The sequence below is a fragment of the Candoia aspera genome, chromosome 1 (assembly GCF_035149785.1).
Source record: "Candoia aspera isolate rCanAsp1 chromosome 1, rCanAsp1.hap2, whole genome shotgun sequence".
Taxonomy (NCBI): Eukaryota; Metazoa; Chordata; class Lepidosauria; order Squamata; family Boidae; genus Candoia; species Candoia aspera.
This window is the reverse complement of record NC_086153.1, coordinates 318,161,247-318,186,364: the sequence shown is the minus strand read 5'-3', so window position 1 is coordinate 318,186,364 and position 25,118 is coordinate 318,161,247. Positions and strand designations below refer to the sequence as shown.

Sequence of the window (25,118 nt, the reverse complement as noted above, 5' to 3'; positions counted from 1 at the left end):
CTAGCATAGAGGTGTGTGTGAATGTAGGAGGGAGAAAATGGTTACATCTCATTAGTGTTTCAGTCAGCCAATTAAAGACCCTAATTTGGAAGCAGATCCCACCTTCTCTGAAATCTTTCTTTTTGGGGATGGGGAGAATAGGGATTAGAAAGTGAAGAAGAGGAAATAAAATTATGCTTTAAAAACTTGGAAGACAGTAATGTTTAATATTACATCTTAGGGTTTGTAATATGTGGCAATATATTACAAATTGCTCTAATAAATTCCCTGCAGAACTCAATTTGTTACCTCCCAGTCAAATACGGAAATACTAGGTCAGGTGTTGCAGTCGTGCCTTCCAGACATTGGAAATATTCTGAGCTCCAGACTGATCAAATTTTATGAAAGATGTAATCAGAAACATCCAGAAGATACCAGGTGGCCAGACCCTCTGACTTTGTGGTTACACAAAGCAGTTTACATACATAATACAGTCCCTAAAGAAATCCCAACATCAATGCAGCAGCAACAGTGCTAGCAACATAAGGAACTTCATGGCACCCCACTTCTAATAACAGTTATAAAAGACAAGATAAAAACTACAGCACAGCTCTTCCAGAAGTCAGTCTGTCTGTCTATCTCTATCTATCTAAAACAGGGGTCATAAAATCCAGTCAAAGCCACCTCCTGAAAGCCTGCTCAAAGTGGTCTTGGCAGCCTTGCGAAAAACAAACAGATAAATTTAATATTTATATATCTCCTATCTTCTACAATATCTCTTAATCTCTAATGTTCAGTCCCCTAGTAACTGCATAGACACTACCTTGGCAGAGGTGTCTGTGGAGGAAATGGAGGGTGGGAGGGCAGCGCTACTTCTCATCACTTGGGCATTGTAGTTAGGACTGAATGTATCCATTGACCTTCTCTGTATCACCACCAAATGAGATCCAAGGAAGAATGAGACTGCAAATTCTGACATGTCTCTTGCAGTGTTTTTATTCAGGTATGACTTTTATGCCCTGCCCTTCCTCCAAGGAACTCTGCAGCTATATTCACAAAGACAGTTTGTTGAAAAATTCAGATTTGGCTAGGTTTAGACAATGTGCTAAACAAACCATATATCATGGTTCACAGTACTAAGCCGAAACCAAAGAAACCATGAATGGCATGTGGCCAAGGACTTGTTCAGTTGAATGGATAATCTTGCTAGGATTTTGGATGAAATCACTGCTTCCTTACTGAAAAATTAATAAACCAGAGATTGGTTGCATAACATTCCTCTTTAGTAAAGCAGGGCTTCTCTACCCATCTGCTCTCCAGTTTAAGGTATTTGAAGTTTAAGATATTTCAACAAACTAAGAAAATGAGAGGATTAGTCACACCTATCAAACAGTTGCTATCCTCCTACTTGCTGCACTTCTAGAAAGGCTGCTTTTGTAAGTGATCCATCATTAATTGCTCTTAACTAATCAAAGGGTTAAATAAAGATGCTCATTTTCTTCAAATATCTTAGCAACTGTGGCTCACTTCATCATCTGCTTTTGGGGTTAAGAAAAGGTGAGGTACAACAATAGCTAGCTGGATCATTTCTCAAGAGGAAGACCCCAGCTGGCTCATTCCCACATTCAGGGGATGTTGAATTTGAGCTTGAAATAAACTAAGGCTCACAGGCCATACATGGCTCTCTAAGATGATGTTACCCAGCCTGGTAATGAAACATCTGCAAGGAAAAAACGTTCAGGGAACACCAGGAACGCAACAGGCCCAAAACATTTCACCCATCTTGGGGAGGGGGAGGATGTGAGGTTTTAAGGCAGTGTCTTTCAAACTTGGCAACTTTTAAGATGTGTGGACTTCAACTCCCAGTTTTAAGGCCTTAAAAATATGCTTTGGTTCCTCAGCCCTTCCTCAGCCCTCAGAATGAATAAAGGTCAAAACGTGGGCTCTCCCAACTCCTTAGGGGCACAAAGCCTTTGGGCCTGAGGTATGCTTCAGACTTCCCAAAGACAGTTGCTGTATCTTCTTGCTCTCAATGTTCCAGCAATACCTTTATGCCAGAGGAAAGTGTTTTGGTGGGAGTGAAGCTGACTGAGGCGGAATGGCAGTCACACATCTTATTCTTAATTATGTGGCAAGCAGCTAGGAACCTGGTTGTGTGGAAATTGAGGCTTCCGTTAAATCCTGCCATTAGTTTGATGACTGCTGCTATGGAGACCCAGGATACTTTTGGGAAACTTCAAGAGGAGGCTATAATTATTTGGAGCCTTTTGTTTGGTGGGTTCCTGAGGTAGCCATGTAAAAGAATCCCATGCCAAGACTAAAACCATAATTAAAAACAATAGAAAAAGTGTTTTGGAGTGAAGTTGTTTACATACAGTAGGTCTGGTATGAAATTATGGTAATATTAAAATCTACTTATTGAACAGTGGGTATGTTTTTGAACCTTTTTTTTTTTTTAGAGTAACATGCTCTGCTAGCCATCTTCTAAGAAAGGAGAAAGCTACCTCCAACATTTTAATTTGCCTTGCCACTAGAGACTTGTTTCTAATTTTCATTCCTTTTCCTTTCCTTAAATGAAATCCAAGAATCCTACGGAGTCCAGGATAGTTCATTTCATGTCTTTGCAACGTGCAATAAAGAAATCATGCTCTCTGCTGCTCAATATTGTTTTCTATTCTTCCCTTTGTTCTTGAACAACGAAGGCTGATGGAGCAAGCAAAGGGCCACGGGTAGCTCTTCCCAGCATAGTGCAATAACAAAACAGCTAATCTCCCGAGCGATTGCCTCCAGTTGCCTGAAATAGTAAGGATGGTTTTAATAAATACAAAGTTGCCTCCAAGCTGCTGAGACTAGAAAGTTCCTTTTGAAAACCTTCCCAAACCTGATGAAAAAGTGCTTTCTCTAAGTCTGCTGAAATCTTGAGTTAAACCTCATTTTGAAATGCTGATTCCACCCCATTAAAGCAGGATTATTGTTCCTCTCCCTCCCATCTTTTCGCTTTCTTCAGTAATCTGGAAACTTCTTATTTCCTGGCAGATACTTAAGTACAGCCACTTGCAATTGTGTTACGTGCAAGACATTTTCAGCAAACCTTGCTTCTTGAAGACATCTACTGTTTTCCAGAGTCCTTCTGCCCTCAAGCCTGGATAAGTCATGTTTATTCACAAGCACGCTAACAAAGCAGTTTTTAAACAAATCTGAAAGAGGAGGAGGGATAGCTGAGTGTGTTAGCAATGCCAAGAGGGATATTAGTGTGGGTGTAAGTTTTGTCACTGCAAGCTAAACTTAAGCTTTATTTTCTGCTGTCTCTTATAGGGTTGGTATGTTTTGGGGATATTGTTTTTCTCCAGTGCCGCCTTATCTCTCCTTCACAGATAGCACAAAGCCCAGTGGGAAGAGGGTTGTTGGGGACGTAGCTTATGCTTCAGCAAAGGAGAGAGCGGCTTATATCACCCCTGTGCCCGGTGGGGTTGGACCAATGACCGTTGCAATGCTGATGCAGGTGAGTCCCTCACTTTTTTCCCCTTTTCATTGAGTTTCTGTGGGCCACAGACACCTAGAAGCGCTCTCTGCTTCATCCCATACAGCTTTAAATCCTCTAGTTTTCCCAGAATACCTTTAGATCATGGCCAATCTGTTTCATAAGGTTCTATATGCAGAATAATAACAACAACATACTATTTTAAATAATTATACAGGTAGTCCTCAGGTTACAACCACTCATTCAGCGACCATTCAAAGTTACGATGTCACTGAACGAGGGGGACTTACAACCAGTCCTCAGAATTCTGGAGGTGGTAGTGTCCCCACAGTCACGTGATCACAATCCAGGTGCTCAGTGCTTGGTTTACAATTACGATGATGCAGCAAGCTGTGGTCACACAACCACGATTTCTGACGGTCCCTGCTGGCTTCCCACAAGCAAAGTCAATGGGGAAGCCAACGGGAGTTGGAAGTTGCTCCTGCCACTTTTTCACCCACCCACACTCCATAGAGCCTGCCTGTGGCACCACCTGCAGCACCTGTGCACCTGCCTGCACTTTGTAGCACCTGTCCACGGCACCCACCCATCCCCATGTGGCACCTGCCCACCTGCTGGCCTGGGATTCCTGCCTCTTCCTGCTTAACAACCCTCACAGTCCTGGGGTTATGATGTTTTAGTGGTTAAGACACCAGGTAGAATCCAGGAGACTGTGAGTTCTAGTCCTGCCTTAGGCATGGAAGCCGGCTGGGTGACCTTGGGCCAGGCTCTCAGCCCAACTCACCTCACAGGGTTGTTGTGGGGAAAATAGGAGGAGGAAGGAGTATTAAGTATGTTCCCTGCCTTGAGTTATTTATAAAAATAATAAAGGCAGGAAAATAAAATCTAAAAAAAAAAAAAAGGCAACAAGGCCACTTTGCTGTGTGCACCACAATAAATGAAAGCCCTGGAGAAGGAACATGGACAGAGTTCTGATGCTTATTGAAGCGTTAAGGAGATATATACAGAAGTAGGTTTCTGAAGAGTAATATAAATTGTGCACCAAAAAATGCAAATGAAAGATGTGCACATATGCTTACATAATTCTGCCTTTAAAACAGATGGAGCTGTTTCCTGCCTATTGCAAATTATATTATGCAGCCTGTCTAAGTTTTCTTAACAAGACAGAACAGATAAGATTATTGATTAAAGTAACAGACCTTTATGTTGTTTTCTTTTTTAAAATACCAATTCAGAGTACAGTAGAAAGCGCTCAACGTTTTCTTGAGAAATACCAGCCTGGCAAGTGGAATATTCAGTATAGCCTGCTCAACCCTATAACCCCTGTTCCAAGGTAAGTAAGAATTAGACTAGAAAGGCTATAAATGGAAGTCCAGGTTGGTAACTTACTGTGGCCCAGTGAGACAGGGAGTACAAGAGAATTTTTTGTAGCCTCTACTGGGGTTTCTGGTAGTGTAGAGAAAATGGACTGAATGGAAAGTAGAACTGATAGCATGTACAAGTGGACTTGTAGTAGTGTCACAGCATGGAATATTTCTTTTCATATCATGCCTTACTTATGCCTCCTTCAGAGCACTCTATTCCATACCCATTTTCTTCTCTCTTCTCCAATAAACTCTCAGCTGCTGGAAAGTTCTGGGAGTGTCAGCTATCTTTGAGGATTTTTGTTTTTTGTGACCTCTTAGGTTTTTCCTAAATGCATTTTTATACTTCAGTTGCCTTTTGGTTTTCAGTTGCCACTGCTGACTGTAGAGCTATTGACACTTGGGAGCTAACTTCATCATTGGAGGAGGAGGAGCTGTGGGCTGCAGAAAGCTGGAATTGGTTGTTGAAATGTGTAGGAAAGTCACCATATCCAGGAGAGGGATTTTGGCCCATCCTTCTTCCTGCTATGCTAGTTTCCAAACTTTGGGGAAGCTTTCACATAGAAGAGCATTCAGAAAGCCTGTGCTTTCAAAGTCCAAAGAGAAAGGCCAAATTTAGGCGTGGCTTATGTTTTCCCAGTATTTAATGAGGGATAAGAATGCTCTCTTCTCCTTTCTCAATATAACTGTTGGTTTTCAGTGACATCGAAGTTTCACGGTCCTGTACTCCTAAGCCCATTGGTGAGCTGGCCAGAGAAATTGGCTTGATTTCAGATGAGGTAGAGTTGTACGGTCAATGCAAAGCCAAAATTTCACTGTCAACATTGAGGCGTCTCAAAGATCAACCAGATGGCAAATACGTTGTAGTAACAGGGTAAGTTGCCTTAAGTTACTTCTGCACCCTAGCTAGCTAGCAGATTTTTTGGACCAGGTGGCTTTGAGAAAGAATAACAGCTCCCCATGACAAGTCTGTAAAAGCGTTTATTACCGTCCTTAGCATTCAAAGGAAAATGCCTTAAATGGCTAACCCAGTCTTAAAATACCTCAAAGCATAGCTCTAGTATATACCAAGGGTGAAACTGGGCCCCAAAGAGGCAAATATAAAAATTATAATTCAATTTGTCAGCCCCAAAATACAATCTGAGGGTAAATCAATGGAAGTTTTCCTGAAATGTTGAGAAGGGGCCAGGAGAACCCCCATCTGATGTTTAATTAAGTATTCACGATTATGCCACTGCAGCAAATGCCTGTCCCTTTAAACTGAGCAAGCATGTTCAAATTGACCTTTTAATGGCCAAGTAGTGCTCTCTTAACATATCAGTGCATATTTTAATTCAGTGAGCTGTGTATTTATCTGGTTTTTAAAACTATTGTTACTTGTTTTTTCTAGGATAACACCCACGCCACTGGGGGAAGGGAAGAGTACCACCACGATAGGGCTGGTTCAAGCTTTGGGTGCACACCTTGGTCAGAATGCATTTGCCTGTGTTCGTCAGCCTTCTCAAGGGCCTACTTTTGGAATTAAAGGTACAGATTGCGACATTCTGTGCCAGAGGCAGAGCTGTACCTTGCCAGTTGTATACAGTATGCATGCAGCGGGTCCAGGATCACTCCCTGGTCTCTCCACTGAAGCAGCTAGCAGATGATAAGGAAAGAAAACCTTGACCTGTGTTTCTGGAGAGCAGTTGCTTTTCAGGCAATAGGAGCAAATGATCTGACCCGTCATGAGTTAGTTATGTTCCTGTATTCTGGTTTTGGTCATGTCACATTATGGAGTGACAGCAAAAGCATTGTGCTATGAGGTCACTTCACCTAACTGGTGGATTGTAGAAAGATCAAGTCACTGTCCTGCTGAGAAGCAAGCAGGAAAAGGATTCAGCCTAGTCTCTCTGATAGCTTGTGCTTCTACAGATCAGTAGATTTGGTTTGTTCACTTTTTCCCCCCCCAGGAAGCATTTGTCCTGGTACTCCAATCTTTGGTTATTTCCAAGCAAACAGTTTTGCTTAGTTTTATTCTTCTGGTTGTATAAACTTTGAAAGGGTGAGAGGAAATATAGGTAGTACACATTTAGCAACTGCCTCATTTAGTGACCATTCACAGTTACAGTGCTGATGGAAAAGTAACTTCACGGCCAATCCTCACATTTACGACCTTCGCAGGTCTGTGAAGCAAAGGAAAGCTGAAGTAAGATCATAAGCAGTCACAGTTTCACATAGCAACTGCTTCATTGAACAACTGAGCTGGTGGTCCCAATTGTGGTCACTAAACAAGGACTGCTTATAAGAAGTTTGCTAGAATGCACAAGTAGAGGGTACCAGCAGAAACATCTGTAGAATTGTCACCATGATAATGCCCATTATTTAGGTTTAGTGTTTTAGCATGATGACATGAAATAGTTTATGGACAAGTACCTGATCTATTTTCATCAGTGGTAATAGAATGCAAGAGGGTAAGTCCTCACTTAGTACTGATTCTTGTTAAGGATGCCGCATCTATTTTAAAATAAGTATAGTTTTTTTTCTAATGAATAGATGTGTAACTATTTAATGTTCATAGTTTGATGCATAGTATTATCCTTCATACTCCCCATTACATAGGTGGTGCAGCTGGAGGTGGCTATTCTCAGGTTATTCCTATGGAAGAGGTAAACTTCAGATTTATTCCTATATAAATATTGGCTCTGGGTGTGCATTTCTCATATGTGTGGTCCAGAATGTCAAGACCCACTTGTTCTGAAATTTAGAGTGATGGGAGTTCTTTCCCCTGATATTACATGGAGAGGACCTGTGAAATCTAATCCTGATGTATGACTCCCCATAGTCATAGACACTCAGCTTGGGGATGGATATATTTCCAGTCTTTGTCAGTTCTGCATGCATTCAATCATAAATCCATTCCATTATGTACATCTTTTTTGAACGGATGCATTTTTGAACTGATGACAAGATTTAAAGAAATGTGCAATCAGGATAATTGTTCCAGTCTGTGTATATGGTCAGGTATTGGAAATTAAATTAGTTTGTTTAAAAATAAGGAACAAATTAAATTCTCCTCATATATCAGCCTTGCTGCAGATCAACACGTTTGAGGCTCAGTAGGGTAGTGCCCCTTACTGTATACGAGATGTATTGTAAATGGTACTATTGAAGTCCTTTTTTCTAAACATTTGGACCACAAGTCAAGGAATTGCAGTAATCCTCAGTTTCATAAACCACTAAGATTTTGTAGCACTTGCAGCTTAAAGTGTAAGAGCCCCTGGTGGAGTAAACTGGTCAGGCATATCCAGGGTTTCTCAACCTTAGCAACTTTTAAGATGTGTGTATTTTCAATTCTGGGAGTTGAAGTCCACACAATTTAAAGTAGCTAAGTTTGAGAAACCCTGGGCATATATTAAAGGGAAAGTAATACTTTGTACACTGAAATACATTTACAGAATTTGCTATCACAACCTGACTTAGAAAAGGTTCACAGTGGAATTAGGCAGATTCAGGGGGTGTCTTCAGGGTGTGGTCTAAAAAGTCAAGATGGTGGGCATCATGGTGTGATTGAAGTTCTACCTATTTTTATGTACATTGGGTGAAAGTTTGATTGCGCCATCACAACCATCATCTCAGCTATCTCCCTCCTAACCATGTTAAGAAAAGGAAACTTTGGCATGCCTCCTAGAAGTTTAGGAAAAAAACCAAATATATAACAAATTCTCTTCATGCCATATTTGTGCTTAGCTAATCAAACTGGTGCTCTCCAGATGTCTTCAATAACAGCTACTAGAATTTCCTGCCAGGCTCTGGAGAGGTTGGCATAAGTGAACCATCTCAGTCACTTAGAAGCAACCAAAGGTGGAATCTCATGCTAGGGTGGGAAAAGTGTGCAGTGGGTGGGGAGAAATTTATTTTTCTCCTTCAGAAAGTTCTGCAAAAAGAAATCAATGTAGGAGAAGGCCTCTCTCTTTCTCTCAGAAGGCATTTGCCTATCACATATCAGAGAACTACTTTCTGCCTTGCCTCTAGAATCTTGTAGGCTTGGTTTGGGGAGTTAATTAGATTCAGTCAAGGATTTGAGATAACTGTTGGGATATTTTCTATGCTTTCTTTTTCTCTGAAGTTTAATCTTCATCTCACTGGTGACATCCATGCTATTACTGCTGCCAATAACCTGGTTGCTGCTGCTGTTGATGCCCGCATCTTCCATGAGGCAACACAGTCTGATCAGGTAATATGATGTAATTAATGATTTTCCCTTCTGGTGTCTTCTGTGAATTGTCTGTTTATCTGAGATTTATTGGGTACCCAGAGCTCCTAATTACACACTTTGTTCTTTAAGGCACTCTATTCACGGTTGGTTCCTTCAGTTGATGGTGTTAGGAATTTCTCTGATATCCAGATCCGGAGACTACAGGTGAGCTTCCTTGTAATTCCCATCCCATTTGTGCTTCTGAAGTTATCTTCAAGGCTGCTTTTTTAAGACATGCTCACAAGCATAGAACTTGATATATAGAGCAAATGTCAAGAGTCTGTCCCATCACCTTCCAGTTAAATCTAATCACTACCCATTTTCTTCAACATGTTGGTAGGGAAAGGGAAGAGCGTTCAAATACTAAACTTCTGAGGATACACAGGCATTGTTCTCTGTGAGCCTTTTTAAGTCTGACATTACATTGCCACCAGCTTTATCAAACGAGGTTTTAGAGCACTGGACACCACATGGATTCAGAATACTCAGAATTTTAATAGATGATTTTCTCTTAAAATATAAGCAAGTTAATATATAAAATGTAATAAATTAGAAACTGATAGGCATCACTTCCTGACACCTTTTTTAATAATCATAGCAGTATCCTCACCTCCTTTCCTCCAAAGCAATACTAGAACCTCTGTTCAGATAATTCAGAGTTTTAACTTTTTACGCACTTGGCACAGACAAATGTGGCCTAGTTTAATATGTCTTCCTTGAGGCAGAACAGGGTCTTCCCAGAGCAGGTGGCAAAGGCAAAGCTGTGCTAAACAATCATAATTCATGTCAGATAGTAACATTCATTTCATGGAGAACCATGCCTTACAAGAATGACCCTATATTTTATCCATCAGGTATTTCTGAGAGCTTTTTTTCATATTTGTTCATATTATAGTTGCCTGGGAAGCTTTAATACTAATTTTCCCACAGTACTGCTAATTCTTCAACACAATGTCCCTCCAAGCCCTTCTGAGAGATTATTAAAAATGGCTTCCCCAGTTGCCCATCAGGAATGGTTGAAGACGGATACCAGTACCCCACGTAGTATGATGGGCCATGACTCTGGGCTTGAATATGGCATGATCTAAACCAGATAGATGCATGGATGTAACCCTGACCTTTTCTGGAGGCCTAGCCCAGGGACATACATCTTTTTCTGAGCTAAGGGTGCATTTGGCCTTTAAATGGCATGCTGGGCATGGTTCTGTAAAACATAGTTGGTGGGGCAGGACAAAAACTAAAGCTGATTTAATTTAATTTACATTTCATTAAAATAAATATGGTTAATACAGTTACTCTTCAGTCATCTGTTTAATTATTTTCCCTTTTTCTCACATTAAAAACCACAATTTGATAACAATTTTAGAGATTCTTTACGGGCCATACCCAAGCCTTTTGGGTATTCAGATTGTGCTCCATTGCTGTAGCTTTTCTTCTTCTATCTTTGCACTGTGTTATTGACAGGTATAAGACACCTGTAGTCATTAAAGTATTTTGGGGGAGGGTGGATTTTCTCTGCCTATATATTTGACTGATGTTAAGGGAGCAAAATAAAAATTAAGAATTCTGCTCATTGATCCCTTGAAGGTAATGTTGGTTTCTTTAAAATTTTGCTGCTTTTAGTGAATAATTGCACAACTATTCAAGTTCTTATTTTAAGACTTCCAGATAGGTTTTGCATTTCAGCTACATCCCTTTATGTTACTTCTGAAACAGTTTTTCTAATTACTTTGCTTAAAGGCTAGTTTCCTGTAACTTGTCCTTGTCTCTTTTTTTCTCTCCCTCATTCCCTTCCTCCTCAGAGATTACATATTAAGAAAATGGACCCAGCAACTTTGACAAATGATGAAATAAACAAATTCGTGAGATTGGATATTGATCCAGATAGCATAACATGGCAACGAGGTATTGCAGCACAAGTAACCTCTAGAAGAAGGGGAGAAAAGCTATTTGGAAGACATTTCTGTCTATGGGGAGACAGATTAAAGTTTAAGCAAGGCATAAATACCTGCTGAGTCTCTTCACCCTTAATTTTTAGGCTCTGTTTAGTTCTAGACAATTAAGTAACTAAGAGGCAGGTGTTGTGTTCCCTCTGGAGAAAGCTGTTGCAAGTGGACTGCCGGCAGTGGGGATCTCTTTCTCCAGGGTAGACGATTTCAGTCATTGCTTCCTGCCCCATAAGAAATCTGTCAGTTGCCCTTCCTCCCCTTAGGGGTTGAACAGGACATTGTGTTGTCCATTGTTCTTTTGAGGAGCAGTTGGCTAAATTCTCACTTGTATGAATTATGTGTTGGCCATTTGGATTTGGGGTCAAATAGATTCCTGATTTACCTTTAGGGCTTCTCCCATTTCCTTTTGGACAACCATCTTGCTCAAGGCATATAACTTAAGGGGTTTTTGTTTCTTTGTTTCCTGAAAACAAATAATGGAAGGACTTAAGCTGCTGTTTTCTCTTTCAGCTGTTTTATTTTTACTTACATATGTAATCTGCTCAGACAGCTTTATTAGATAGATTAAAATATTAAACATACATAATAAATTCATTCCTTATTAATCATCAGAGAACCCTGCTGATAGGCTTTCTCGTAAATTGAACTATTAGTGCAAAATGTTATTACTTGGTGTGTTCCTGTTCAAGCTCCCAAACAGTCTGCACCCTTTGTTCTCTGAACATGTAGAGTCTTCATTGGGCTGTTTTTGGAATGTGAAATTATCTTCGACAGCCACGATCACTCAAGTACACCTTCCCTTGCCGTGACTGGAATTCCAGTACTGCTGGGCAATTCTACAAGGGGTAGAAAATTATGCAAGTGTTTTCTCCAAATTTGATCTGATTAGTTGCTTCCTCTGCAGCAGAGCTATCTGCTCAGAGAGGAGGCTGCTATGGCCTCTTTGCATGAGCTCCTTCTCTGGACTTGTTCCCCAGCCTTGCTGTTCCTGTGGAGGAGCCACAGGGCTAGACTTAGGTTTGAGGTGGCCTTCAGCATGCTGCCTTCTTGTTGGGTCACATAGAGTAAGAGATTCCACTTTTGAGCCACTGTATGAATTTCCCGTTGTTTCACAGATCAATATGTTAGGGACATTATCAGAAATTAAAATCAAGGTCTCCCTGAATCTGCTGTTAAAAGCTGACTAGAATGTCAGGAAGCACATTCATTAAAGGTGGACAGGGCATGTCCCTCAGCATGTCCAGTTTTGATGCCAAGTATAGAGCTCCTATTGAAGCCTGTATTTCAGCTCTTTTTGGATTGTCTTGAATCTTATCTAGTAAAACTCTGCACTCGTGGCAGTGAAGTACTTGTCTGCTATTCATTAAAGAAGCCCAAGTTTTTTTCAGGTTCTGCATGAGCATGAAAAAAAAATGAGGAGGAGGATTTAAGGAATCTACTCATTAAACTTAGTGAGATTCCAAAGAATCTGTGGCACCTTTTTTCAAGCTCTCATGGGAGACTGAAAAAAGTCAAGCTTCTTTAATAAAGAGCAGACTGGTGGTGCTCTTGTGGAGGCTCAAGGCCATTCTTCCAAAGCATTTTCAAGCCTTATTGTCTAGGAATAGTCTGTGAAGAAATAATTTAAACAGTTCTGCATAGAAGTTAACCATGAAGTGGCAAAGTTACAAGGCAGTAGTTTAGTCCTTATACTGTCAGTATATCCAACAAAAAACTGCACGTCATTCTGCAGTTCAGTGAAACTTTTTCCAAAAGTAGCCTGTTAATCAGCATTGTGATGGGAATATATTATGGTGCTTTCCACGCTTGCTTTCAATCTCATGTTAGCTTACTTTTTAATTTCAAGGGGAATTTAATTGCATATAATTTCCTAATAAATGAGATGTGAAATATAGTCTCAAAAGTCTAGCTCTTAGCATATAAATGGATTTTTTGTTTTATCCTATACATAGGGTATGTATAGGTAAAAAGCCTATACATAGAAAACATTTTATGCATATATTCTTGGAATCAAAACTGCTTAAGCAAAAGTAGCAGTGTATTTTTTCCTTCTTGGGGAATTCCTGCTGTCAAATAAGATGACCAGTGCAGATGGAAAAGAACAAACTACAGAAGACTGTTGACCAGTCTGTTTATCTTTCAGGCATCTGTCAATGCTACTGAAAATATAGATCAGCCTTCTCCAATTGTCCCTTTTATAGGTGCTGAACTTCAGTTTTCATCACTTCCAGATATTAGGGGTTGATGGCATTTGAAGTCCAGCATACATGGAGGGCATCAGCTGGGGAAGATGGCCTTATATTATGCAAATTCTGTTTCCCATCACCTTGTTTTGAGATTTTCCTTTATGTCCGGGTGACTTGAAATAACATTCTATAAAACCACGTGCATATTTAAAATCTGAGCACCAGCATGGTTTATTGCTTGAAGTGTTGGCCTAGGATTGGGAGATCTAGGTTTAAGTCTACCCTCGGCCATGGAAGGTCACTGAGTGACTCTCCCTTAGCCCAACCAACTTCACAGGTTGTTGTTTTGGGGCTAAAATGATGGGGGATCTCCATGGAAGTCACCTTGAACTCTTGGAGGAAAGGCCAGGCATACATCTAATAAAGAAGTAAATGAAAATACCCCTGTAGGTTGCCATCTTAGCAATTTATTTCTCACAGCTTTCTTCTAATGACTTCTCTTATGTTTGTGAGATAACCTTGATGGCATTAATAGTTTAAAATGTACATGTATAAAAAGTTGAATAGTCATTGCTGAGTTCCTCATGTTCATCCATTTGTCTTCCTACCTTCTCTTATGTAGTATTGGACACAAATGACAGGTTTCTGCGAACCATCACAATTGGCCAGTCTCCATCTGAGAAAGGATACACACGTACAGTAAGTGTCCTTTCTCTTTCACTTAGATTCTTTTAGAATAGCAGACATTTTTATCTCTTGGCAACTGAGGGTTGATCTTGAACGAAGGATGTGTGCATCTTTCTCTGTTTCCCATATGTACCTATCCCCATATTGCCTCCATTTTGAGGGCTGCTACTGCCAATGATAGTGATTGTGTGAAGAAGCTTGTCACGGTTGAGATTTTCTCTTTGCGTTTTGCCCTCTCTCGTATACAGAACGACATCACTTTTAGAATGCCCTTTTCTGTCATTGCTCATGAAGCTGCCCTCCATCATCTGGTGCTGTTCAGACAATCAATGGCTGTGCTGATTGGGAGATCTGGGAGGTGTAGTTCTGAACAACTAGACAGCATCAAATTTGGAAAAGGCTACTACAGATGTTTAGAAATGATTCTGTTTCTACAGGAATAGGCAAAGAAGCATAGTCTTATATTCTGCATTATGTGCTTTAATGATATCTTGAACAATTAAATAAATAAAGGAAAAAATGATTCTGTTTCTAGATTATTATGATTCCATAATCATATGTTTTATGTCCTATCTATGTCTTTTTAAATCAAATACTCCAGCTGTGTTCAGTTAAGGCTATTTTTGACCCTGTTTGTTTTTTTCCTCCTCCACAGGCCCAGTTTGACATTACAGTAGCTAGTGAGATCATGGCAGTCTTAGCACTCACAGACGGCCTGGAGGATATGAGGCAACGCCTGGGCAAAATGGTGGTTGCCTCCAGCAAGAAAGGTGTTCCAATCACAACAGAAGATCTGGTACGTTGAACATGATTCTGTTTGGAAGAGAATGCAACTTGATTGAAGAAGGCAAAATATTCATGTAGTTATGTTTGTGGGATGTAACTCATTTCATTGGCGTGGAAAACTGAGTATAGAGTTCAAAACCCAAATTGGCTTACCCTCGCTCCTAGATAACTTGTGAGCCTCCCAGAGTTTGGTTCAAGATGGGCGGCTATATAAAGGGTTTAAATAAATAACATAACATAACATAAGGCATATTTTTTCCTTTCTTATTTCTGCTCCAAAGCTGCCATTGTTGGCAGAAACTAGATAGCTTCCTTCTAGGAGCAATGCCTTGTTATTGGTAGTCCTTCTGTTGGAGATAGGATTGCTGTGCCAAGAACTACTTCACACAAAAGAAAATTTAAAGAGCTTCTGTTAAGCATAATTTGTAGTGCAGTACTGCTCTGGAGTGCCTGATATAACAATGTTATGTTGAATTTAAAATGTTGCATCTAAGACAGGAATTGGTGTTGGTGGGCTTTGCCAAGGTACTTGGGTCGGCAACTGCACGAAAACAAGCATCAAGTGGGCGGTTGCTTAAAAAAAAAAAAACGTAGATTCTAGCAGGCAACATCTGTGGAACATGGAAAAGGATCCTCTGAGCCCTTCTTTCCCTGTGTCACTGTGTTGGCCAATGGTTGGTAGGGAGGATTGGATCAACATTTCTGAAAAACGTAAGCTGGGAAAGATCATTGTAGGTACTTTTTTAGAAAACCACTTTCAAACACTTTTCATTCCATGCATCTAACAACTGAGCTAGCTCAGATGTTCCCAATTTTATATTGTGTTGTTTTTGAGAGACTTGATCTCTGGGGAAGCTTTCTGAGGCTGTTTTAGAGATTGGCAAAGAAGGCACCTTTTTTTTAGTCATGTGCTTTACCTATGACAGACGTAGCCAGCTTCAGTCAAATCAGGCAGTGTAAGCCGATTAGTGGGGTTCTTGCAAAGTGGACCTTGTCTGTTTTGGCAAGACTCTTAGGATGACAAGCAGGTATATATTCAGGATTTCTAAATGTGTATCTAGTATATAATTTTAAAAATAGACCTTGAAATTTCAGACATAGAAATTTGTCTTCTCCCAAATTTCTGGCAGTAGAGTTTGAAATAAGACAAAAACATGGAGCAAACTGGATTCTAAGTAAAACCTAAGAATGGCCAGCTGAATTTGCCCTTTTATGACCTATAGTATTTCTACACAAAAACTGGGAGAACAGTACATCATGTTTATAAAAAGTAGGTTTATTAGCTTGAAATGCCATAAGCCTAAAAAAATGTGCAAGAACTGCTACTTAAATAATTCTTCCTACTTATTTCCTTAGGGAGTGAGCGGTGCCCTGGCAGTTTTGATGAAAGATGCTATTAAGCCCAACCTCATGCAAACTTTGGAAGTAAGTGTAGTTTGTGCAGATTCTTTTATCTGAAGATAGGGACATACATTAAAATACGGTCTATTACACGGTTACTGCATCATCACCATCGTCATCAGATGCTTCTACTGATTATCAGATAAAAGGGAGGATGGCAATACATTATCCATAGGAGCTATGGCACATAAGACCTCCCCAACAGCATCCACATTCACAAATTTTAATTTAAAATAATGTTAAATAATTTATTAAAAAAATTAAAAGGCTTTTAGCCTTTTTAAAAATTCATTTCATTTAAAATGAAAAAAAGAAATTTGGTAAGATATTTCACATAATTTTTGCTCCAAATCTCAAGGTGCCAAAATGTTACAGGTCTTTGAGACGTGAAAACTTCATAAGATGCAGTGTTCTCATGAGATTTGACCATTTTTGAGAATTTACTGTGGGGCTTGATAGAATTTTGGATTAAATCATTGGTTTGTTTTATAATGCCAGCTTTACCAGCTTGTAGAATTCTGTGTAACTTATAGGATGATGGTTCCCAAAATGTTTTGTGACCTTCCTTTTGGAGTTTTCCTTGTAATTTAAGGAAGTGATGTTCATTAGTTAATTATGAATGCTGTTAACTCTAAAGCGTAAAGCAGGTCTCTGCATCTGCTATCATTTTTGGATGTGACCTTTCTTTTCTTAGGCTTTCTTTCATATCCCGTACAATTGGCTGCTCAGTTTAGTTTCCTCTCTGCTCCTCCCACATTGCCATCTACTGTGGAATCCATTATCATTCATTACTTGAATGGCTTTAAAAGGGATTAGATAAATTTATGGAGGACAGGTTTTCCAAAGGTTGGAAACCTCTAGACTGGGGGAATTGCAGGGGGAAAATGACATGACAAACTTGTTTGCATCTTCTGCTTCTGAGCACACCTGAGGCATTTGGTTTGCCGCTTTTAGAAACAAAATTCTGGGCTAGGATTGGTGTTGCCCTGACCCTGCAGCATTGTTCTTATGTTCCTATATTTGCTCCTCTCATAATTACTCCATTCTGCCTGCTTACCGTCCTTCTTCTCTTTTTGCTGTTTTCTTTCTTTCATGGAAACTTTCCTGGGAAATTATCCTTAATACATAAAATGAACTGCTGCTATCAAGCCCACAAAAGCTCACAGGCCATTCTCTTTCAGAGCTCTGTTTTCTTTCTGACTTACAAGTTCTTTCACAAAGTTATTGTCTTTGTATACACACCACTGTGTTTTCCATGGCAGTGCAGTCAGGCATTTTTCCTGCTTCTGTTATTCTTTCTGCAGCTTTCTGCATCTCCTACTAATTTCAGATGTCAGCAACTTCTATCTCTTGTGGCTATATACCAAAAATGTACATGCATATATCAACATAATACATGTACATCTCTTGTTTGTTAATGAATTGCTTCTTAGTTCCACGTACTGGAGCCTAGCAGGGCTTTTGCCCTCATTATTTCCCCCACTCCTCTGAAATTATTTATAGCACAATTCAAACATTCCATTACTTCCCTCTTTCATCACAAAAAGTGTTAAGGTTTTTTCTATTCTGCTCTCCCTGCTGTGTATTTTTTCCTGTTGGCTTTTTAATCTTTTGGGTGAATGAGACGTGTATTAAAACAGAGACTGACTGAGCAAGAATGCCCTTCCCTTCTCAATGTTGGTGCATGTGGTTGGGCCTTTCAATGAAAGGGTGATTACTTTTTGTATAATATGTTCTGATTTGCCTTGCAGGGTTTTAGCTAATGGCAAAGTTCAGAAATGCTTTATCACTGTCTTCCAGATACCATTGGGATCTGTTTTTTTTTTTAATGTAAAACAATACAAATGCAGTATGTTTATAGACTTCCAAAGCAGATGCTCATGTGAAGGATCATTTCAAGCGGTGGGAAAGCCAATGTACAGGGTTATTTCAGCTTTCTGACCAAGCCAGCAAATAGGTTTAATTTGATCTCTGGAGCTAGATTTGATTCTACATTCCTGAATTGATCAGAAATAAATTAAGGGACTTCCCAAATCTAAGCCTGCTTAGATCTGGGAAGTCCCTTAAGATATGCACACCCCTTCAGCCTAGGGGTGTTTGAGGAGTCCCTGAAGACACCCTCCCCCTAAGACGAGATTAGGTTTGACCAGAAATGTTGGGGCAGTTAGGAAGACTGTACTAGACTAAATATTCTTGCCAAAATGTCCACTTTTAATACTCAAGATATGAGGTCACTTTCCTTGAGATGCATTTTTCTTGTCTTCCAGATAGTGCAAGATTTTACAGCCCTATGTAAGCTTACTTATATGAATAACTTTTACTGAGTGCAGCAAAATGTCCTTCCAAATACAGTAAGGATATTCCCAAGGGTATGTAGGTTTGCCATGTTCTAGGTGACAAGATGCTAATTTCTCTTTCCTTCTGTTCTTCTGTTTCTGTTCATATCTGTCAGGGTAATCCAGTGTTTGTCCATGCTGGTCCATTTGCTAACATCGCTCATGGCAACTCATCTGTCCTGGCAGACAAGATTGCCCTGAAGCTCGTTGGCAAGGATGGGTTTGTTGGTAAGCCTCTTTCCATCTTCAGGCCTGGTTTCTTTATAAAATGCACTGCTGTACAAAGAAGTGAAGACTGTTGGTTTAGGTGCTTTCAAAGGTTGGGAAGGCAAATGCATAAAGGATCACTCTCTCAACAGCCATTAGTCACAATGGCTGCAGGGTTCTCCATGTTCAGGAGCACCATGCCTATGAGGCACACTGGGAGAGTGCTACTGCTATTTTTATGTCGTGTTGGTGGATTCTCTAGGAGCTGATCACTAAGGTCCTCCTCAAACGTGTTGCTTAATCCAGTAGCCAGGCTCTTCTGACGTTCTTACCTCCTGTTTTTAAAGAAAGAATGGTGATTGGATGTGCAACGTAACTGAATTACAGGGTTAAAAAGAGGCAGTGATTGCCTCAGGTAAAGGAAATCAGATGAACTATAATCAGATGAACTATAATAGGTACTGTGAATAAGAGTAAGAGAACAGGCATAAGTTAATTATAGGTTAACAAAAGATTTTCTGAGAGAAACAAAATGACATGGAGTCTGTCTTACCTTTTTTCCCCCCTGGAATGCCAGTAATTTTTGTGGAATTCCTTAGGCTTATCTAATTACTGACATGCTATATGCAATCAGCTTGCCGATTGGAAGGTCGGCGGTTCGAATCCGCGTGACGGGGTGAGCTCCTGTTGCTAGTCCCAGCTCCTGCCAACCTAGCAGATCGAAAACATGCAAATGTGAGTAGATTAATAGGTACCGCTTCGGCGGGCAGGTAACGGCGTTCCGTGTAGTCATGCCGGCCACATGACCACGGAAGTGTCTACGGACAAACGCCGGCTCTTCGGCTTTGAAACGGAGATGAGCACCGCCCCTTAGAGTCGGACACGACTGGACGTAATGTCAAGGGAAACCTTTACCTTTACTATATGCAACCATTACTTAGCATGGTATTTGTTCAGTCACCATCTTGGAAGGGTTCTTGCTATACTCGCGCTAGGGGTAACCACAGTGAAAAAAAGAGAGTTATAATCATGAGATGCTGGTGACAGGAGATATGCAGAGAGGCACGCTTGCCTGTTCGTGTTACTGTTTCCTTAGCTGTCCTCTCTCCTGGCTTGCGCTGGTGGCTGCTAGAGCTGTGCAGTGAGGAGGAAGAAGGGGAGACAATCCTGTTCTCAAACTTTCTCTGCTTCTCTGAGCCTTTTGTTAACATGCGGCTGCTGTTTTTTTTAAAAAAGAAGAAATTGTAAACCTCATGTCATGTACAACATTTAAGCAATTCCATAATAGAATTTAACTCTCAATTTGGGGGGGTGGGGTGTAATAATACAAATCCCCCAAGTCTTCAGGGGAAGGAAGGAGACAAATTTAGAAGAATAATGCTGTGCAAAAAAAGAAAGCAGACTGTACATAACAATGAATTTCATTATTCTGTATGCAGTGACTGAAGCTGGCTTTGGAGCTGATATCGGCATGGAAAAATTCTTCGACATCAAGTGTCGGTATTCCGGTTTGCAGCCTCATGTGGTAGTCTTGGTCGCCACCGTCCGAGCTCTGAAAATGCACGGTGGAGGCCCCACAGTAAGTGCTAGTCTCGGTCTTAGGGAATCTCGTGCGCCATGATCTGGAACATGAAAGATGCTGGGCTCAGCTAGATTCTCTTGGCTGGATTCAGCTCCCTTGAAAGACTCTTTTTTCCCTATCATTTCTTTGATAGATGAAGATAATGACTGCCAGATTTCCTGGCTCCTTATCCCATTGCTTGTGTACCTGATTGGCCCTGAAGTCATCTTTGGAGGCCCTTTCCCAAGTATCCCTGCCAAATGGAGTGGCTACAGTGGAAAAGGTCTCAGTTCTAGGGACCTGCTTATGAAATGCCTTCTCCAACCAGACAGCTCTGGTGCCTGGATTTGTGGTTTTCCAATGCTAGGAAAAATATATATTTGTCTCCATTCAGATATTGTCATAGTTCTGCATTCAGCTGGAACTTAAGCGCCTGTTCTATACTGGACTATTAGGTTTTATGTTTCTTGTGCTATGTGATTTTCCTATTGGTTTTCTTCTTTTTAATGTCTTTAGAAACATCTAATGGTTTAATAATGCTGTCATCCCACCAGAGAACTTCAGTTATTTTGGAAGATCAGAAACAATAATCGTTGCTTGATATGGCTCCTAGTTCATCTCAGTAATTGCTGAAGCCCCATATTTTCACTTTTTTTTCCCACTGGTTATTTCTCTTCTGTTTTTTGTCTGTCTGTCTGTATCTAGTAGTGTCCATCAGTGCATTCTCATAATGGCAAATTTCATTTAGGGTTGTACTTGCACTGCATATTTTGATACTCATTTTACCCTTCCTCTTTTCCTCATGCGTCTTTCCTGCTATGTCAGCATATCACACTGAATCTTAGCATCCACATGGCCCATGGGCTATACGTAGCAGCAGCCTCCTTTGTATTCCTGGAGCCTGCCAAACAGATGGACTAAACTGCAGCTGGGGAGCATTTCATGATATGAAAGAGGATGCAAACATGCTCTTCTATTGCTGTGATGGGGGAAGACTATGCGCATGTGTATGTTTTTATATATAGAATTATTTGTACAACCTGGCATAAATTGCAGTTTTGGGGCCAAAAAGCTACCTAGCATAATCTAGACAAACAGAAGGGAATCATAATGAAGCTTGAAGTCATGTGCTTACTTCTTTCTCTTCCTCAAGGAGATGTATTCATGCTCTCCTCCAGACAGGGTAGAACTTCAGAGGTGCTTTCTGCTTCTCCAGTGTGGCTTGTTCGGTGTTTAGAGGAGAGCTTGTGCTTAATACTAGCTCTGGTCAGATGAAATAAGTGCCTTTTGATCTTGACCAGAATCACTTTTCTCTATCATGATTCCCAGTCCAGAAGATACTACACACAGTTTTTAAGGGAAGCAGAAAGTGACATGTGTTCCTTCTAGCCCATAGCAAGAAGGAGAGAAAGGTTTCACATCATGATGAATGCTAAATTTTGAGATCCTGTGGTAGGTTTCCTTACAAAATGGTTGCCATGGGAGATTTGCCTATTCACAAAATGGCTGCCACAATCACAAAACACCCACTTACCAGAAGCAAATTAACCTCCTAGGATGCTCTTTGCTGTCCCAGTGGGACCTTTTGCAGCCCAAATGCATTCCTATAAATAACAGTAAAGCTACAGCTGGTGTTTTGCTTTGCAACATGCAGATTCCTCTTTATTCACAGTCACCAGAGATGATGCCTACAGGAAAGGATTTCTGTCTTTTCTAGATAGAAGGCAGGCCTAAGATGTTTCTCTGTCCTGTGGAGGAAGCCCCTAGAAGAAGCAGTAGCTTTCCTTTAGCAGCATCTTGGGAGGTGAAGAGAGGGGGAATAATTATTACCAGCCCAACAAAATCACCTGCATCAACAGATTGGTGGGAGATTGCAGCTAAGAGGGTCTTATAGCCATGCTCCCAGAGCAGCCTGAGAAACCACAGGAGCCAACAAGCCCATAGGTCCTTGAGCAAGCCCAGCAGGAACATAACATGATTGTGGGCTCTTACAGCTGACCCATGCCTAGTCCCCACTTCCAGAAGAAAGAGCAATAGAAAAAGAGAGTGTATGTGATCAGTCAGCTGGAAGGCTGAAGCCAATTCCCAGAGCAGTCCCTGCCACAGCTGGCAGATGAGATGACAGGTGATGGGGCCTTTCCCCTCTCATGGTAGGCGAGGTGACACCAACAGTTTGGCAGCCAGTTCCAGGACATAGGTCAGGAAGAGTGACTTGGAGCATTACATGAACCAAGATCACTGGATTTCCCTTTATTCCACCAACTGCGTGGCAGGGGAAGAGCTGAAGGACACTGGAGGTGGAAATATGTCATGGAGGGGATGGAGACAGCAAGGCATAGGCGTAGATGCTCTGGCTGCCTTCCCCTCCCTCCATAATGCTTTTTCCAGAGCAGAATTATATGCAGTTCTAAACCACAGAAGGAGTTGTTCCCCACCCCCTCTATCTGTCTGTCTGTCTGTCTGTCTAGGAAATAGCTACTTCCATTTCCAAAAGCCTATCCAGTGAGCCCATTTATTTCCCATCACCTACTCACAAACAGATAAAGAGAAGGCTACAACCTCCTATTTGGGTCACCAGCCTTAAATGCTCTAAGTCAGCAGTTCTCATCCAGGGGGCCATATGTCCCCCTGGGGGCCCTAGGATATTTCAAGGGGTCCACAGGTGAAAAACATGTAACAGGTGGGCCATGGCATGGGCCAAAGAGGCCACAGAAAAGCAAAGTGTATTATACTGCAAATACTGTCTTCTTGATGCCAGAAAATGCACCAGTTACTGTCCCATATCTGTAATGGGACCTGGACAGGAGACCACAGGAGAAAAACAAGGTTGGAAGGGCGCCACAGGAAAAGAAGGTTGAGAAACACTGCTCTAAGTGACATAGAACATCCCCTATTTTCTCCAAGGGACGTTGGCACAATAGAACGCATACTTCCAGAAGACAACCTCCACCATGTTTTATCTTTATGATACTGGAATAAAGTGGAGGTTGGAGAGTTGATCTGAACCTTAGGTTTCAGGATAAGTTCCTTGGGTATTGACCTTCAGAACAGAGACATTAGAATCAACTTTATAGGTTTGATGGATTTATCAGAGACCTGCTTACACATTCAAATCAGAAACCCACACCAGGGGTTCCTCACATTCACATGCATTAGCAATCAGTTTCAGAGACCAGTTGGCCACAGACACCAGGCTAAAAGAGTAGGGAGCCCACCAACTTCTGCAAAGAGGTGGCATTACAACAAAATCCATTTAAATGATTAGAACAGATTCAGATTGAATGGCCTTCGGAGACTGCAACCTTCTGTTCATTTCAGCAGAATACACTAAGAGGGGCACTGAACAGCTGCTGTTTTCCTACCCAAGTGAGATAAGAGACGAATACCCAGAGCAGTTCCCAAAACACCTGACCTTCCTGTCTTGAAGTCCAGGACTGCATACAAATCCAGAGTAGCTACCAATATGAGCCTAGAAATTGAACTGGGCAATTCCTGAATATGGATACTCCAGACCTGGCAGTAGAGACCAACTTGGCCCCAGGGTGACCTGCCACCATTAAGATATATCAGCTGATTTGAAGCAAAGACAGAAACATGTGACCCCAGCAATAGGGATCCCTGAACTATTGGACTCTCTACAAGCAGGGCTGAAGAGAGGGCTAGTGGCAAACATGACACATAGACAAGCAGCTTCTTTAGTTTCTGTTCTCCTGGACAGGCAAGTGGCACAATTTTAATTAATGCTGTTTCATTAGGGAAATGCTCCTGTCAGACCTAGTGATTCAGTATGTCCCTGAATGGGACCTGTCATTAGCATTCAGGAATTTAATAAGCAACTCCTTCAAGCTCATTAGACAAATTTCCATTACTATTCCTATCTTGAAAACAGCCTTTTAGTAACCCTAGCTTCTTATATGATGGTTAGGGAACTAGGGTTGATCTCAGGAAGGATCTATATATTTTCTGCCAGGTCAAGATGGTTCTAAGACAGTTCCTTGTCCAAGGTCAGTTTCAAATTTCATTTAGCACAACTTCTCAACTTTTACCTGGTCTCAGACCACCCCAGAGAACATAACTGGTTCAAGCTTGATGTGCACAGGGCTCTGAGAATCTACCTCAAATACATTAGAGAGGCAAAAGATGATAGCAATCTGTTTCGTCTACAAAGCAGAAAATCAGGGAAGATGAATTTCTGCTCCACAATGTATGAATGGGTTTGGAGAATGCTTTGCCCTGTCACATTGACCCACTCTGGAAATACTATTATATAGTATTATAACTGTTCCTGTTGGTTTTATTTTATATATTATAGCTGTTTCTGTTGGCTTTATTTCTGGTGACTGAGAATGGTAGTTTGACTTACTGGTGAAGTATGTTTCTGCTCACCAGAAGATGGACATGACAGTTCCATCTTTAGGGAGAGAGGAACCAGGTGGCCCTAGGGCTGAGATGAGAGTTACTTTATTATATTCTTATGCTAACCATTACACATTTGTTTGTTTGTTTGGATTTTGCTGCCTCCATACTGTTTTCTTTTGACCGTACAGTATATTGAACAGAAATTATACATCCCTGGAGCTTCTAAATTGTTATATAAATTCAAACAAGAAACAATTGTAATTTGAATATATATACAGACAGATGGGGGAGAATTTGTTCACTCTAGAAGAATTTCTTAATTCTTTCCCAAACTCCATTCACGAAGAAACCTGCTAATAAGTTTCAGTTTGGAATACAAAGATACACAGTTGAGATACCAAGAGAATATATTTTTGTTCCTTGATTGTCTTTTCAGGTTATGGCTGGAGTCCCCTTGCCCAAAGAATATGTCGCAGAGGTAATAATTGTGCTTTTGAATGTATATTTGATTTTACTGATTTTACTTTTGCTGATTCCTGCCTTGATAGAGATGCCTTCACTGTCAGATGTTAAGTGTGTTACTGTTTC

General features: G+C 40.8%; 1 protein-coding gene across 1 annotated transcript in view; it reads left to right on the top strand.

Moving 5' to 3' along the window:
• The window catches only part of MTHFD1 (methylenetetrahydrofolate dehydrogenase, cyclohydrolase and formyltetrahydrofolate synthetase 1), a 63,560-nt gene that overhangs the window by 18,140 nt on the left and 20,302 nt on the right, over positions 1-25,118 (top strand). Inside the window, exons 9-22 of the mRNA XM_063290434.1 lie at positions 3,354-3,481; positions 4,696-4,793; positions 5,525-5,698; positions 6,215-6,351; positions 7,423-7,469; positions 8,930-9,037; positions 9,149-9,223; positions 10,861-10,963; positions 13,816-13,892; positions 14,536-14,676; positions 16,023-16,091; positions 18,520-18,631; positions 20,050-20,189; positions 24,967-25,008. Coding sequence (XP_063146504.1) covers positions 3,354-3,481; positions 4,696-4,793; positions 5,525-5,698; positions 6,215-6,351; positions 7,423-7,469; positions 8,930-9,037; positions 9,149-9,223; positions 10,861-10,963; positions 13,816-13,892; positions 14,536-14,676; positions 16,023-16,091; positions 18,520-18,631; positions 20,050-20,189; positions 24,967-25,008 — 1,451 coding nt within the window. The remainder of the gene's footprint in view (positions 1-3,353; positions 3,482-4,695; positions 4,794-5,524; positions 5,699-6,214; positions 6,352-7,422; positions 7,470-8,929; positions 9,038-9,148; positions 9,224-10,860; positions 10,964-13,815; positions 13,893-14,535; positions 14,677-16,022; positions 16,092-18,519; positions 18,632-20,049; positions 20,190-24,966; positions 25,009-25,118) is intronic.